The sequence below is a fragment of the Neoarius graeffei genome, chromosome 28 (genome assembly GCF_027579695.1).
Source record: "Neoarius graeffei isolate fNeoGra1 chromosome 28, fNeoGra1.pri, whole genome shotgun sequence".
Classification (NCBI taxonomy): Eukaryota; Metazoa; Chordata; class Actinopteri; order Siluriformes; family Ariidae; genus Neoarius; species Neoarius graeffei.
In genome coordinates, this window is record NC_083596.1 from 49009534 (window position 1) to 49027682 (window position 18149).

The 18149-nt window shown below is 41.4% G+C and overlaps 1 protein-coding gene across 1 annotated transcript; it reads right to left on the reverse strand.

Moving 5' to 3' along the window:
* Window positions 1-9148: 9148 nt before the first annotated feature.
* Window positions 9149-17942, reverse strand: tppp2 (tubulin polymerization-promoting protein family member 2). The gene is made up of 4 exons (XM_060913047.1): window positions 17894-17942; window positions 10052-10249; window positions 9489-9642; window positions 9149-9383 (listed from the first exon to the last, which is right to left on the reverse strand). The coding sequence occupies exons 2-4, from the start codon at window positions 10246-10248 to the stop codon at window positions 9189-9191; spliced, it is 546 nt and encodes a 181-aa protein (XP_060769030.1). The 5' UTR covers window position 10249; window positions 17894-17942; the 3' UTR covers window positions 9149-9188.
* Window positions 17943-18149: the final 207 nt, after the last annotated feature.

The window sequence follows — 18149 nt, forward strand, 5'->3', positions numbered from 1 at the left end:
TCAGATTTATACACACTTCAGTTTTTCATCAGAGCTCAGAAAGTAAAGTGAGAGACATTGTGATGAAATTTTCTCATAAACACATTGATAGCTCTTTGTTTTAAGCTGGTGGAAAATGTCTGAAGCAAGACATAACCAGTGACATCCTGCTCCAGCTGGCAGTTTGCCTCAGAACATCCGCAATTTATAGCAATAGTTCTGCCAAAAAGTATGTTTACCCCAAGTAGGTTTTCCACTTTTACCCCAAATGTAGTCGATCAGCCAAGACGTGCTTCATGTCAAGCCAGAAACGGTTAGCAAGTCTAAATCATCATCCAGTCGCCTCAAATAGCTTTGCTCAATTTTTAGCATCTCATATAGACTTGTTTATGCGGTTTATGTAGTTTCTGAATGACACCCAGTTATCTATAAACATGGACATTACGGCACCGAGCAGAGTAGTAATAATAGTCATAGCGCCATCTTGTACGTAAGAGTGCATAGTTTCAGGTAGGAGGCATGGCCTAAAGTTTGAAGTTTGCATTCTATGTTAAAACAATTGATTTGTGAGTTTCCACTTCTGTCACCAAACACGTCTTGGCTGATCAACGAGAGTTGGAGATTTTTGGCCTGAGCCAAAGTCTCAAGTAGAAGTATTGTCCACAATGTCAAAACAAACCTCTTGTAAAGTTATTCACTGAAAAAAAATCCAGAAACATCACGGCTAAAATTACTTCGTTAATTATTTATCAAGGATGTTAATTGTTGAGGGACGGCCATTCATCATGTCTTATTTGCAATCAGAATTTAATGTGTGTTTGATCATCATTATTAATCGATAAGATGTCGAACATGTGGAAATTACACATTACATTACATTACAATACATTACACATGGGTGGAGTACATGGGTGCTGCCTCAGCTCCTTCCTCACACACACACTTATGCACAAGAAGATATCTAGCTAATGTTTGTCGTAGCGGATAATTTAATCTAATCTCAAAGGGATCTTATTTCTGTTTATTTTGGGCATCTTTGTATGTGTTTTGGTGTGTGAGGAGACAAATGTGGGTTTACTATCGTCTAAGCCAAGGGTTTTTGTTTTCTTAGTGCTTGAACAGTCTTGTGTGTGTGTGTGTGTGTGTGTGTGTGTGTGTGTGTGTGTGTGTGTGTGTGTGTGTAAAACACAGAAAAGACACTTTTAATATTTATCCATGTCTAGAAGTAACACCAAAAAGACAAAAACTAAATAAGCTTCCCAGACAAAGGAATGTGTCCAAAAAATTGACAGGAACCATCCAAAAACAGTGGTAAAATCTTTACCTGATGGATTCAGCATAAGGAAAGAAATGAAACTGCAGTTCCAAATAATCCCATGAGTTTTCCTTTGGGGAAACAGCGATTTTATTAGTAACTGGATGTTCATTTCTGCAAGGAGATGCTTCAGTTGTTCCAAAATAGATATTGCCATGGGAAATCTTAACATTAACCTTAAATATGGAATGTACTCCAAAACAAAAATAAATAGCACTCCCCTTCCTGTAACTATCGAGTTGAATGAAGTTCTCATCTCATCTCATTATCTCTAGCCGCTTTATCCTGTTCTACAGGGTCGCAGGCAAGCTGGAGCCTATCCCAGCTGACTACGGGCGAAAGGCGGGGTACACCCTGGACAAGTCGCCTAGGTCATCACAGGGCTGACACATAGACACAGACAACCATTCACACTCACACCTATGGTCAATTTAGAGTCACCAGTTAACCTAACCTGCATGTCTTTGGACTGTGGGGGAAACCGAAGCACCCGGAGGAAACCCACGCGGACACGGGGAGAACATGCAAACTCCACACAGAAAGGCCCTCGCCGGCCACGGGGCTCGAACCCGGACCTTCTTGCTGTGAGGCGACAGCGCTAACCACTACACCACTGTGCCATCCTGAATGAAGTTGTATGTATGTCAAATCAAAGTAACAGAGTTTTAGGTTAACAAGACTCAGAGAAAACAACAGAGACACAGATTTACAAACAGCAAAGCAAGAATGCAGCAATAATCCACACACGCTGAGGAGAGAATCAATGAAAATTGAGTGGAAAATCAAATCTAAGTGAACCAAAGTTGAACATTGTGCAAGATGCTCAAAACAGATCAAAGAATATCATCCCAAAAGAATGTTGTGGGGAAAGAAAGAGATCCACTGATACAGAGAACGTCCTACTTTCAGAGGGAACCCAAAGCAAGAACCCATAAGATCAAGAACCCACAAGATTCAAGAACCAGTTCCAAACAATCGACTGGACAGACTGAAGATGAACGTTAAAAAACAAACAAAAAACATTCCAGAGCCTATGCTATCCAAAATCTAAACCTGATATAATCCAGGAGTCACATCACACATTACCCAGGAACGAAAGCCCACGAGTTGACCTCATAATTTCCAAGACATATCCTGAACAACATCAATGCCTAGACCTGGCCTCGCCAACACGGTGCCCGCGGGCACCAGGTAGCCCGCCGGGAGCCTGGGAGGCGCCCGCGATGGATGTTCTAAAAATAGCCAGTGACTACTGCACTGTTCAAATCATATTTGGTAATCTTTAAAAATAAAAAAATATTTTTATTATTTTCATGTTTTAAGACGCCTTGAAGTTTAATCCAGAAATATATTCTAAAAATCCCCCTAACATTTTTTATATTAAAATAGAAGCCTAATGTAGATAATTTTCTTTGCCAGGTCAAAGTTTAGCCTACTATGCCACCACGCCAACTCCCCTTTGCGTTCAGTCCTCAGGCATTAGCCCCCCAATGGATAGTGATCAACACTGCGATAAGTTGTAAATTTTCTGTAAAAGGTAGTTTTGTAAAAAAGTGTTTAAAGGTGATGCTGTAGAGCAAGAAAAAGAAGACTTACCACTTTCAGGATGAATGGGAGAAAGAGTTCTTCTTTACTCAAGTTGGTGAACGTTGTGTGTGTCTGATCTGTGGAGCTGCCGTAGCCTTGGCTAAGAGACACAATGTGGAGAGACAGTTTTCTACATGCCACAGAATGTTTGATGCCAGCTACCCTCCAGGCAGCGCATTACGTGCTCAAAAGACTCATGACCTCGAGGCAGCTTTGGGCAGACAACAGTCTTTTTTCACCAAGCCGGCAAAGCAGTCAAAAGCGGCTACGGAAGCTTCCTTCAGAGCAGCACACTATCTGGCTAAGCACAAAAAGGCATTTTCGGACAGAGAGGTGGTCAAAGGGGTGATGTCAATAGTTGCAGACAATTTGTTTAAAGATCACAAGAATGGGAAGGAGATCCTCACTGCCATTGTGGATGTTCAGCTTAGTGCCAACACCATCGCCAGGAGAGTATCAGCAATGTCCACTAACTTGGTGGAACAGCTGAATGGTGACATGAGTACATGCAGGTACTTTAGCATCCAATGTGACAAGTCGGTGGATAAAACCAGCACGGCGCAGCTGATGGTCTTAGTCAGAATGGTGTTCAGTTATTTCACTGTGAAGGAGGAGATGCTTACTTTGCTGCCCCTGAAAACCACAACAAGGGCTGTTGACATCTACAAGGCCATAAAGCACTATTTTACAGAGAAAAACATCCCGCTTCAAAAGTTGGTATCGGTAACTACCAACGGCGATGACTGGCCATCATTCTGGTCGTATTGCACGCTGCAGAAGCGATCCAGATTTTCCCCGTTTCCTCAGTTACCACTGTATTATCCATCAGCAGGCAATTTGTGCCAAAGTGATGGGTTTTGATCACGTCATGACTCTGGTAGTGAAGATTGTCAACAGTATCCATGCAAATGCCACACAACACCAGGTATTCAAACTTCTTCTGGAGGAGCTGTCAGTTGAGTATGGTGACCTCCTGCTGCACACAGAGACACGATGGCTCAGCAGGGGTCGAGTTCTGCAGCGCTTTTTGTCACTTCTGGACGAAATCAAAGAGTTCATGGAATCCAGAGGGCAGGATGCTACTTTGCTCCAGGACACTGAGTGGGTGCTTGACCTTGCCTTTCTGACAGATATCACAGGGAAACTGAATCACTTGAACTGTGGGTGGTAAAAGAGAGCAACTGGACTTGCTTGAAGATTCTTGAAGACGTTTCACCTCTCGTCCGAAAGGCTTCTTCAGTTCTGTCTGACTGGTAGGGAGCATCAGGTATTTATCCTCTCATGGATGAAAAGCTCATCTAAGGTGTCATTGAGTCATCCTGTTGGTGTGGGTCAACTGGGGGCTGGTTGTGGATGGCCTCGAGAGTCGTTAGGATGATCAATGGATTGCCCGTTAGGATGATCAATGGAATGCTGATTCTCTCTGTCCTCCTGTGAGTCACTGAAAACAGCTGGCTTTTGGTGTGCATTCAGTTGTCTTGGAAGTGTGCCAAGGACTGCATTGTAGGTGGCTGATAAATGATGTCTTAGACCCCCACCTCTGTTCAGTGATGGACATTCCAGGTTGACAAAAATGGATTCTTTAACTCCTCGCTCATACCAACGATCCTCTCTGGCTAAAATGCGTACATTGCAATCCTGAAATGAGTGTCCTTTGTTGTTAAGATGAAGGTAGACAGCAGAGTCCTGGCCTGAGGAATGACACCTTAGATGAGCTCAATGACACCTTAGATGAGCTTTTCATCCATGAGAGGATAAATACCTGATGCTCCCTACCAGTCAGACAGAACTGAAGAAGCCTTTCGGATGAGAGGTGAAATGTCTTCAAGAATCTTCAAGCAAGTCCAGTTGCTCTCTTTTACCACCCACAGCTTACCATGACCTGGATGACTGAGAATCTTCACAGACAAATCATTTGAACTGTGAACTGCAAGGCAAAGGTAAGACTGTATTGGACATGATCAGTGCTGTGAACGCGTTCAGAGCAAAGTTGAACATTTTCTCTGTGCATTTGCAAAGTAAGAAATTCCTGCACTTTCCATCTGTGCAGTCAGTTTTGAATGGAAATGCCCCTGCATCTGTAGCCTTAGACGGGGCTGTAGAAAAGTACGCCCACCCAGTTAATATCTAGGCTTGGGCAGGAGTTTGAAGAAAGATTTCATGACTTTGATAAACTGCAGCCTTGTGTTGCATTCATTGCTAATCCTTTCATGCAATGTGACATCACATACATTTCTGAACAACTCGGTGAAGTATTCAACCTGAACGCTGATGAGAGTGAAATGGAAATCATTATGTTGCAAAATGACATTACTCTCAAAGCCCACCAGGGATCCTCAAACTTCTGGTGTCTTGTGGACTCAGAAAAATACAAAGGTGTGCATACAGTAACCTTGAAAGTTGCGTGTCTGCTTGGTTCGACATATCTCTGTGAGTCAGCTTTTTCTAACATGAATTTCATTAAGAACAAACACAGAACTTACTTAACTGATCTACGGTACACCTTGAAGATTCAATCAGAGTTGCTGTGTCCAGCTACAGCCCTGACTACAGTGCACTGGTGGACTCAATGCAGTGTCCGGCTTCCCACTAGGAACCATTCGCATGCAAAAATCAATGCATGAAATGCATTTTAAAACTTAGAAGAGAAAAGAATATTAAGAGAATGCTAAGAGAATGATTTCTTGAATGCTATGAATCTGCAATAAGGTGAAATCATTTAAGGACGCAGTTAAGAGTTTCAACTTGTATGCTGTGTTAGAAGTGCGAGTGTCATATTACTGTTGCAGCGCAGTTTTCTAACGAATGGATTTTGAATAGTTTTAACTTTCACAGAACTGTTGTTTGTTGAAAAGGGATAATTATAGCCTTTTATTATTGTGCCTTTGGCATTTCCAGACCTGTTTTTATGTAACAGCTATTAATTGCAGTGAGAATATCAGAATGTCTTTTTGTTTGAATAATTCTAAAAAGAGGGCAAATGTACTTTCCCAACATGAGAGTACAAGAAACAACAAAATACAACAGAATATGTTCATTATTATCATTATTAACTTATTAGTATTAGCTAATAAAGGTTAGCATAATTAAACTTTGGAATTTGGAAAAAAAAAAAGTTGGTAATTCCTAACAGTATTGATATGTTGAGATTGATTATTCATAATTAAAATGTTCATGTTAAAATGCCAGTTTCTAGTCCTTGATTGTTGTTAATTAAAAGCACATAATCCTACATAGTCTTTTTTTAAAGGGATGTTAAGCCTTTCGTTTATTTTAAGTAAATTATTTTGAATGACTAGCCCTCCATATAGTTTCCCATCCTTCGGGTAGCCCTCAGTCCCAGAAAAGTTGGAGACCCCTGGCCTAGACCATTCAACATCCAATTTCCAGATCTCACATTGTCCAAGATCTGGACCCCATATGATCCAAGACCCAATACCATACAAGATCCAAGATTCAGACCCCACATTATTCAAGATCTAGACCTCACAAAATCGAAGTCCCAGACCACACATGATCCAAGACCCATACCATACAAGATCCAAGAAGCCTTTATTTGTCACACGTACACTCAAGCACAAACTTCTGCACACAGTGAAATTTAACCTCTGCTTTTAACTCATCTGAAACAGTGAACACACAAGTGAGCAATGAGCACACACACATACCCAGAGCAGTGGGGAGCTATGCTACAGCGCCCAGGGAGCAGTTGTGGGTTAGGTGCCCTTGCTCAAGGGCACTTCAGCCCAACCTCAGGTCATGGCTGTCCCATGGTAACCTAACTGCGTGTCTTTGGACTGTGGGGGAAACCGCAGCACCCAGAGGAAACCCACGCAGACACAGGGAGAACATGCAAACTCCACACAGAAAGGCCCCTGTCGGCCACTGGGCTTGAACCCAGAACCTTCTTGCTGTGAGGTGACAGTGATAACCACTACACCACCATGCCGCCCCCAACATCAATGCACAGACCATTCAAGATCCATTTTCCAGATCTCACATTGTCCAAGATCTAGACCCCACATGATCCAAGACCCAAAATCATACAAGAGCCAAGATCCAGACCCCACATCATCCAAGAACCAGACTTTACAAAAGTAAACACCCAGAAGCCACAAGATCCAAGACTTAAACACAAACATGGACCAAGACCCAGACTCTACATAATGCATGACCTACATTTGATCCATGAACCAAAACCCAGATGCTCATTAACAATGATTTCTTCTGAGCCAGACTGACATGATCCATGATCCAAACCCACATATTCAAAGATTGAAACTTGACATCATCCAATAACCAGCCCCCAAGAAACTCAAAATCTAGAATTCACAACATCCAAGACGAGGTGCAATCAAAGGTCAAGACCCAACAAAGGTCAAAAACCTTTGCCCATGAAATTCATACAAGATCCTGCATGTAGAATCAGACTCCACATGACCAACGACCCAGGAACAAATAAACAAACATGTGAATGCATGTGACATTTCAATTTGACACTAGAAATTATATTGTGTATATACAGTATAGCTAAACAGCCAGATAAATAGTACCAGTCAATATTTGTACACCCCTACTCAACTCATTCATAGCGTTTTCTGTATTTTGTATTTTCTACATTGTAGAACAAGAATGAAGACATCAAAACAATAAAATAACATCTGGAACATATCTGGAATTATGAAGTAAACAAAAAAGTGTTAAAAACAAAAAATTATGTTTCATATTAAGGCTCCAGCTTGCCTGCGACCCTGTAGGACAGGATAAGCGGCTACAGATAATGGATGGATGGATGGATGGATGGATGTTTCATATTATAGATTCTTCAAAGTATCCAGTGTTTCCCTTGATGATGCTTTGCACACTATTGGCATTATCTTAACCAGCTTCATGAAGTAGTCACCTGGAATGTTTTTCAATTAACAGGTGAGCCTCATCAAAAAGTAATTAGTGGAGGAGTTTCTTGCCTTCTTAATGCGCTTGAGATCAAACAGTAGACAGTAAATAATAAAAATACAGTAGATATCCCTATTCCATCCACAACTGTAGTAATCCAGACATATTATGTCAAAAACCGCTCAACAAAGTAAAAAAGAAACAACATCCGTCATTACTTTAAGACATGAAGTAACTTTTAATTAATAAGAAAATGAAGAAAAAACACTGAATTAGAAGGTGTGTACAAACTTTTGACGGGCACTATATACACTCACCAGAAACTTTAATAAGAACTTGTTCTTGATTCTAAGATCCCTGTTCTTGGCTGCAGGAGTGGAACCCAATGTGTTCTTCTTTCTGCTGTTGCATGCTGAGGTGCTTTTACTCACCACGGTTGTAAAGAGTGATTATATGAGTTACTGGCAAAAAAGCTCGAACCAATCTGGCCATTTTCCTCTGACCCTCTCTTATCAACAAGGCGTTTGTTTCCACCCACAGAACTGTTGCTCACTCACTTGATGTTTTCTGTTTTTCGCACCATTCTGTGTAAACTCTAGAGACTGTTGTGTGTGAAAACCCCAGGAGATCAGCAGGTTCGGAAATGCTCAAACCAGTCCATCTGGCACCACCAATGATGCCACGATCAAAGTCAGACAGATCACACTTTTTCTTCATTTTGATGTTTGATGTGAATATTAACTGAAGCTCATAGTGTGTATCATCTTGAAACCTAAAAACACCACATGGTTTGATTTGCGGATGTACTTTATTTGGGAAAATTCAATGTTACGTAACAGATACAGACAGAAAGTAAAATACACAAAGCTGATACAACAGCAGAAATCTTACCAGCAGACAACAGTTATTTTCTCTTCACAGAAAGTGACATATCAGGGGAGGATCGTATCTCACTTAGTTCAGCATTCTTTACCTAAACTTTATCGATTTTCACATCAAAAAAACAACCCTTGCAAATTCTACCACTGAGATAAATACGTCTTAATGTTCTACATGGTTACAGGTTAAACAGTAAATACTGCAAAGAACGCTGCTTAACCGCTTTCTGAATCATCATTGGTTACATTACATTACATTATTAGTTTAAAAATAAACAATGTTGGTCTTACAAGAGGCCAAAAGCTACCAAAGTTTTCACAGAAAGCAAGTGTTTGTGAGCAAAGCTATAAGGCACGAATATTAGGACAGAAGCGAGAGGAAAAGCATTGCTGAAGTGTTAGCTGAGATTAAAATATGCACGAAGGTTCTGTAAAGGCTGTTCAGTTAGTTAGCTTTCAAGTTTTTCCACAGCTATGAAGCAGATATCCAGTGTCTATAATACACAATAATACATGAATCAGGATAATCAGAATCATTGTCCTTCTTTCACTTTGCTGTCGTAAGTGCCCTGGCCCTTGTATGCGCTCACGTAGCCGCTAGTATCGGGGATTTCCTGCCTTCCGGATTTGCCTTTCCCCTTTCCTGAGTCGTCAAAACGCTCCTTATGGGAGCCGGTGTATTTACTGCTGTCTGTCAAACGGTCCACAGCTCCCGCCTTCACCACTTTCTAGACACACAGACACAGAGAGGGAAAAGAGACCATATTGACTCTTGTGTGACTATATGTGTTGGTTTATAACAGAAAATGTGCTCGTGGTTGTCAAATCCTCACCGTGACGCCCAGGTTAGCAGGCTCTTTGCCTGCGATGAGGCTGTAAAGGAGCTGCTGGGCCTCTTCCTGGCTCTTCTCTTTAAAGCGCTTTGGAGCCAACTCCGCCAGTGCCTGGGAAAACTGCTCGAATGTAATCACACGTGCCGACTTAGCTCTAAAACACACACATCCCCAGATAGTTTAATTCCATTTCTATTCTAATCTTCCTCCTAATTTATTTCTTGCCAATTCCTATACGCTGAACCGGAACATCAATGAACACCTAGCAACCTCAGGGATATGAAACATCATACGGGAGCTGAACGTACTTCAGGAGAACATTATCTTCCTAAATCTGTCTACCTGACCTAAAAGATGCTTCCAGTTTGCTAACCTGGCTCTGATCAACAACAGAAACTACAGTATTCAAGTTACAGAGACTAGGACTTGTGGTGCTTCCTTCAAGTTTGGTCAAAACAGAAAAAACAAGGAACCTTTGAAGAAAAGTGTTCCTTCCAGGACAATTCTCTTGCTAAATCTCATGATACAGCAACGTATAAGGATCAACCCCAGTGGAAACACACTTGACTTTGCTGAAGACGATGTCCACATCAGTGCTGGTGACGCCCTTCCCATCGATCACTTTGCAGTCCTTGCACAGCTTGGAAAAGTTCTTCCCGGTCATCTCCTTCCCCGTGGCTTTGGTGTCTCCATGCATCGCAAATTTCTTGAATGCTGTCTCAATCTCCACCAAAGACGCCGAGCCAGAACCTTCTGCCATGCTGCTGGAAAACAGCGGAATGGTATAACGGGTATGAACAATGATGTCAAGGACTTCCACAGAGAAAGAAACAAAAACTAAAGGGTTTAACAAAGAGATTGCCTTCATTGGAAAATAATAATAATAATAATAATAATAATAATAATAATAATAATAATAATAATAGGGTAAAATAGGCCTGTATGGAAAATAATTAGGATAGAAAATGTTCATTTATAGAATATTAATTCAACATTTCCATGTTTTTCTGCTTTACTCTGTGTTATGATAAGATTGGGCGGCACGGTGGTGTAGTGGTTAGCGCTGTCGCCTCACAGCAAGAAAGTCCGGGTTCGAGCCCCATGGCCGGCGAGGGCCTTTCTGTGTGGAGTTTGCATGTTCTCCCCGTGTCTGCGTGGGTTTCCTCCGGGTGCTCCGGTTTCCCCCACAGTCCAAAGACATGCAGGTTAGGTTAACTGGTGACTCTAAATTGAGCGTAGGTGTGAATGTGAGTGTGAATGGTTGTCTGTGTCTATGTTTCAGCCCTGTGATGACCTGGTGACTTGTCCAGGGTGTACCCCGCCTTTCGCCCGTAGTCAGCTGGGATAGGCTCCAGCTTGCCTGCGACCCTGTAGAACAGGATAAAGCGGCTAGAGATAATGAGATGAGATGATAAGATTGAAAAGATTAAGACAAGATAAAGATACATGTTGTATGATTCTTGAGGGTAAAGTTTGAACTACCTCGCATGTATTGATTAAATCTTAAATATGAATAATGTAAAGGGACAATCACACTAGAAATGGCCCAAACATATTGGGAATATGAGCATTTCAGTCATGTTTTTGTAAATTACTGAGAAAAAAAATGAGGTATGACTAAAATTACACTATGACTAAACTTTGCATAGACTGCTAGCCAAACTTGTGTCCTCTACTATAATGGAAAACACTGAAATGATGAATATATGGACAATGTAAAGGTGCAATGACAGTGAAAAAGACACAAACGTATAGAAAATATCAACATTTCTCTCAGATGTGTTGTCAAATTCCCGAAAAAATGCACTGTATTGTGGAAATTACACTGTAAATAGACTTAGCATAGAGCACTGACTGAATTTCTATGACATTGAGAAACACTGATGTTTGTGTCATACCTCATAAACTCTAAGCTAACTGTAAATCTTGACCTTTGAAGAAGTCATGAATACCAGAAGAGTGCATCTGTTCAGATGAAATGTTCTTGTAAACAAGAAGTGAACACACAATACTGTTTAAATGAAGCAAACATTAATCCCTGCCTGCACATAAACTTTTCCTCAGTTACTGCTAATGAAATTGACCAGCTAATAGATGCGCTCACTCATCTCACTCAACAGGCACTCACTCTAAAAGCATTTTAAATCAGCAAACGACTTCAGGGCACATCAGTGAAAGAGCTTTATGGCTTGATATTTGATCCTTGAATAGTGTGGCACTTAGACAAATTACTTGGAGTCTACCGAGTCTCACTCATGAGGATACAATTTAATCAAAATAAACTTGACTGTGTGACTTGATTTTCAAAAAAAGAGAGCACCTGAAAAATAAACAAATAAAGCATCACCTCCTAGCTAACTGTGATAGCTTAGTCATGGTTAGCAAAATCATAACATGTGCTAACAACGTTCCTTCTCCATAAGTAGGGTGACCAGACATCCCGGTTTTACCGGGACAGTCCCGGTTTGGGGTTGTGTGTCCCGAGTCCCGACAAAAGTCTGTCGGGACACGGATATGTCCCGGTTTTCGCCACTCGCGACGTTTGCGACTGAGCAGCGTGGGAATCATTAGCGGAGAAATGTCTGCATTTACTATTTTGATGAATTGACAGGAACCGCAAACTTTCCTGGTTACTGCCCCCTGGCCCTGTGGCATGGGTGTTTATTTAGCCACATTATTCCAGACAACAGAACGTGTTGCCATGCAACAATAAAATAAACATTAACTGGCGTGAATGTTCTTTGTCTAGCAGCTAGCAGCAGTAATGCCGCAGCAATTATGCCGAAAAGAAAATGTACCTTTTCCAAAGATTTACAGGGCACCTACCCCTTCCTCCGAGAGGTGCAGAACAATGCGCACGAAGCCGACTGCACACACTGTAAGTGTTTTGTTCTTGTACTGAGTTGGGTAGCCTATGTTGCAAATGCTGTGTGCTCCTGTGGGGGCTTTCCTCGGGCTGTCGCCCCTCTCCTCCTTTATTGCTGTTTTGTTTGAGTGTATATTTTACAGAAGCCGCGAGAGGCCCTTCATATAATCTTTTTTTATTCACCCTGTTATCCCGAGATAACGACATAATTAATTCAGGATCTCGAGAGATAACGACATAATTAATTCAGGATCTCGAGAAAACAACACAACTAATTCGAGATCTCGAGAAAACAAAACTGTTATTTCATGATCTCAGCTGGATCACTGTATCTCCGTCGGTAGAGACGAAGCCGGGCCAGTCTTCTGCGGAGGTGCCGCGGACTAATTTTGAAATTATCCCTTATTAAAAGACTTAATGCAATCTCTCCCTGTGTCAACCCCTGATCAAAATATTGCCTTATTAGGTGATCGATTATTCCAGACATTCTAATGACCAAAGTTGCATCTATACAGAATGAGAAATAGCCCCAAAGTCAGCATATCACAAGTCTCTTGGCGCACCTGAATGAACCATTTCTCAGCTGTTTACTCGAGATCACGGAATAATTGTTTTGTTTTCTCGAGATCTCGGAATAACGGCTTTGTTTTCTTGAGATCTCGAATTAGTTGTGTTGTTTTCTCAAGATCCTGAATTAATTATGTCGTTATTTCGGGATAACAAGGTGAATAAAAAAAAGGATTATATGAAGGGCTTCTCTCGGCTTCCGTAGTGTATATTCTCAAATCACTTGTCTCTTTTTTGTTTCTGTTTAACATACCATTCTGACAGTTTGGCCATATAGAGATCTTGCAGTCACGTGACCGGAAAGTACACAGCCGCCATCTTGTCGGTAAAAAACACAGCTGAATACTGCTGCACTCGTGTACAGAATGGATCAATTTCAACCGACGGACTACACGGCTCATTTTTCTAATGAACAGATAACTATATATATATGTCTAAAATAAACGACCTACAGATTAGTGACCCTTATCGATTACTGGACGTAGTTTTCACGACCGTGTCAGTGGATGTTGAACTGCCAGCAGAATACCCGGACGTGTATAATTACCTCATGAACTTTCCCTCGCTGTTCAGTGGTGAAGCACTGCATGCTTATAAATCTCTGGACAGTTATCTTTACAGTAATTCAGGATTTGTCAGCCGCGGCATCTTGTAAACAAGAAAATAATCCTCATTGGATGGGTAAGTCACTTAAGTATTGAGTATAGCACTGACCAGCCGATTATAGAATAGAATAAGGTAATTCCAGCTGTAATTCCAAATCGTCCGTCTTGTTTACCATGGATCTGGCGTTGGAGAGGTAGAGGCTTGGCAGTGGAGATTTGAGTAGCTGTTTTCTGAGCTTAGTCAAGAGGCCGGCTCTGCCTGCAGCCTCGCTTTTCCTTCCGCTCCCGACGCCGCCTCCTTCGCTTTGCTTCCGATAACAATCCACGGAGACCCCGCTGGTCTCGCTATCTCGTCCGGAATGATGTGCATGCGATGGAAATTGCTACAAACCGTCATTTTCTGCTGGAAACCAATGTCCAGTAAGTCCATACGGTTGTAGTGGATATTGAAGTCCGGTACAGACGAACAACACGCAAAAATACACACAAAAAACATAAAAAACGTGCACAGGTAGGGAGAGCTTGTAGCCGCAGCTGTTGTAGTAGAATTGTATATAGTAGGGTTTTCCAGAAGAAAAGGGAGAAGTAGAAGCAGAAGTAGAACCAGAAGTAGAAGTAGAAGGCGGAAATATGGCGTTTGACCGACAAGATGGCGTCTGTCACAATCTGGATCGGCTGTGACGTCACATGCAAGTGCTCCATTGCTGTGTTGAACAGCTTGTTGCACCTTCCATTAAAGTGTTCACGTTTGTACACATCTTCTTGCTTTATTCATTCAGTTGTGGGGAATGGTTAGTAAGGTTGATTCTGACCTAGGCTATGTTGAGGTCACATATCTACTTTTTAAGTTCATGCTATAGTGCATACAATTTTAGAGATATAGCCTACATGTGCATATGCATTCTTCTTGGTGTTCTCACAAACAGGTGAAATAAATCAGTTTAAATTTGGCCTATGGACATAGCCTGGCCTATTCTCAGCCATTACAAAATCTGTTGTCTGACCATAATTTAACGAATCTGTATACCACTATGCTACTAGATAACAAAATGACTGTTTTATTTCATGTGAGATGTTGATAAATGTGAGCTTCAACAAAATGATAAGAGCACCTCTCTGAGTGTCACGTTTCCGTAAAAAAAAGGCGTGCATGCATGAGCATGGTCGCGTGCAAAAGTGTCCCGGTTTCAGACTAGGGAAATCTGGTCACCCTATCCATAAGACAAAGTATTAGAGCAACATTTACAATAGTACACCAGGTGAAACATGCAGAGCTAGCTAGCTAACTCGTCGTGAGTCAAGTTTGCCAACCAGTGTGCACGATTAACTACTATAACCTCATGTTGACTCGTGTTAACCAGCCATTCATGAAGTCAGCAAGTTAGCTATGCACCTAGCTCACTAAGTAGGTAGGTCGAACAAAGCATGCAGTTTGTTTTGTTGTTGTCAAGCTATTTTTGCAAATGCTAGCTAGCAGGCATTCCTAGCTAGCATGGTTTTGCTCAACGTTATCAAGGGAAGCGTCATAGGATTCTGCACTTGACAATAGGCCAATTTAAATACGCAGAAGGAGTTGTATCTCACCCAAAAATGTTCTTCTGGAATTATCTGCCTCAAATGACATCCAGTTTGAATGTCACACAGAATTACTGTCATCTATAAAACTCGACAAAACATCACTGCTGCATAATGGAATGTTTTCGAGACAACCAGGATCCGTTTTACCAAAACAATTTGGGATTTCTTTGCCCCAGGACATGAATTTAGTTCTGCTTTGAATGTCTCCACATCTGTGCACGATTGCTCATTCTGCCTCAGCACTGTTACATTCACGATTCTGACTGGTCAGAAGGTGTTGATTAATTGATTAATTAAGTTCTAGCTGCAGATCACAGGTCGGTGTTTATTTCACATTGATGGAAGGAGTCTCCAATGTCAGAGTTTTGTACCAGTCAGAGGTAAAGCTGGTACTTTAAGTTTTCACTCTGGTTTTTGCAGCATCTCCGCAACATGACAAGATGTTGATGTCTTGTAATGTTTTTTAATAAATAATAAGATTGTAAGTGTTGCTGTGATATGAGAGGAGCAAAATGCTTCAGCACGCGATGTTAATTTCCTCAAACAGTATGCCCCAGGCGGCACGGTGGTGTAGTGGTTAGCGCCGTTGCCTCACGGCAAGAAGGTCCGGGTTCGAGCCCTGTGGCCGGCGAGGGCCTTTCTGTGTGGAGTTTGCATGTTCTCCCCGTATCCGCATGGGTTTCCTCCAGGTGCTCCGGTTTCCCCCACAGTCCAAAGACATGCAGGTTAGGTTAACTGGTGACTCTAAACTGACCGTAGGTGTGAATGTGAGTGTGAATGGTTGTCTGTGTCTATGTGTCAGCCCTGTGATGACCTGGCGACTTGTCCAGGGTGTACCCCGCCTTTCGCCCGTAGTCAGCTGGGATAGGCTCCAGCTTGCCTGCGACCCTGTAGAACAGGATAAAGCGGCTAGAGATAATGAGATGAGATGAGCATGCCCCATGATGTTTTATTCCTTACTTAACAAATGAGACGATTCAGCTTAATCTCCACTCACCGGCCACTTTAATGGTAACTTCTTGTTGATTCTGAGATCCCTGTTCTTGGCTGCAGGAGTGGAACCCAATGTGTTCTTCTCTCTCTGTTGCATGCTGAGATGCTTTTCTGCTCACCACAGTTGGAAAGCGTGATTATATGAGCTGCTATATCCTTCCTGGCAAAAAAGCTCGAACTAATCTGGCCATCTTCCTCTGACCTCTCTTATCAACAAGGCGTTTGTTTCCACCCACAGAACTGTCTCTCACTCACTTGATGTTTTCTGTTTTTCGCACCATTCTGTGTAAACTCCAGAGACTGTTTTTGTGAAACCCCCAGGAAATCAACAGTTTCTGAAATACTCAAACCACTCCATCTGGCTCAACTCTCATACCACAGTGAAAGAAAGTCAGACTTTTAGATCACAATTTTTCCCATTCTGATGTTTGAAGTGAACATTAACTGAAGCTCTTGATTTGTATCTGCATGATTTTTTGCTTTGTGCTGCTGTTAAGAGATTGGCTGATTAGAGAACTGCATCAAACAGCATGTGTGTGTGTGTGGGGGGGGGGGGGGAGTGTTTCGTAATAAAGTGGCCGGTGAGTGTAGATGACAGAATCATGTAAATTAAAAATTGAAAGTTATTTACAGAGGAGGTGTCAGGTTGCTTGTTTGCTATATTAGCCTTACAGCTCAAGTGTTGAACTACAGAAGCAAACATCGGACAGCAAGAATGTTTTAGAGCCATTCCACCGAATCGGTGCCATTTCCGTCCCTAGAAAATTATATGTATAAATGCACATGAAAATGTACTTTAAAATACATTTCCTTATTATGCAGAATGTCCTGCACATTGATCTGATTTCAAATTTAAGATATATAATTGTAAGGATTAATAAAAACTACCTAAAACACTGAAAAATAGCATGTGTTACCTGTCCCCGCACTCTAACTTTATACTTAACTATGAAATATTATGATTAAAATCCTTCAGAAACAGTATTTATTTTGCACTGTTGTGTGACTCCATATCCTATCCATGGTTTAAATATATTTTTTCATAAGAAATCTACAATATCTTAGTTAAAATACACATTTTAGTCGTGTCCCTGGGTTTTCACTCAGTCCTGTTACCCAAACATATTACCCCATCTGACAAATTTGGAACATTCCATAAATCACATGCTCAACAGGAAGTTACATCAGTTGTGTCTTCTGAAGGCCATGGGAAGACCAAAAGTTAGTTCTCTCATTTACTTTTCTGTATATTTGATGATTTTTTTTAACTTTGACTGATAAGGTCAATGTCAACATACTGTCCTGTTACTTAAATTATTTCTTAGATGATATTTGTTTATTTTAAAAATACAGATTTTTGGTAAATCACTAGAATGTGCTAAGTGTGGTCATGCTATTAGCGATGACGCCATGTGGCTTAATTCCATGTATTAGCTAATCCTAGGCTAAAAACTCAGTCCTGTTACTTTCAGAGTTTTGGTAACAGGACTGAAAAAAATGCAGCCGTCTTTGACTTCCAAACCTTGTAACGTGGCCTGAGGTTGACCAATACACATTTTAAATACTTAAATATGTGTGTTATTATAATCAGTGTTGAAAAGATATAACAAATTAAGTTTAATTTGGGAATGGTACAACAAGCAAATGGCACCCATTCGGTGGAATGTCCCTTTAGCTGATTGATGACATTTGGTGTTCAGGGGAAATTGTGCAAATTTCATTTGCACGCACAAAAAAGTGTCTTGCATTCTGGATCTATTTGCCAGTGTGTGTGTGTAATAAATAAGACAGCCTACCTGTGAATGAGGTGGGATGCTCCTAATCCTTATGCTTGTGCAAGGATGCTGTGTGTGTGTGTGTGTGTGTGTGTGTGTGTGTGTGTGTGTGTGTGTGTGTGTGTGTGTGTGTGTGTGTGTTTCCTCCCTCATTCCGCTGATCTCTGTGTATGTACCCATCCCATGTCTGTGTGCGCGTTTGCTATGACGTAACCCAGAGAATGAGGAGGAGGAGAGAAGGCACAGCCCAGCACAAAGCATGACATCACTATCACCG

Coding starts and splice junctions, on each gene's coding strand:
- tppp2 (XM_060913047.1), bottom strand. CDS start 10,248: ATGGCAGAAGGTTCTGGCTCGGCGTCTTTGGTGGAGATTGAGACAGCA. Junction 9,643..10,051: donor ATCGTCTTCAGCAAAGTCAA/GTGTGTTTCCAC, acceptor TGTGTGTTTTAG/AGCTAAGTCGGCACGTGTGA. Junction 9,384..9,488: donor CTGCTAACCTGGGCGTCACG/GTGAGGATTTGA, acceptor CTGTGTGTCTAG/AAAGTGGTGAAGGCGGGAGC.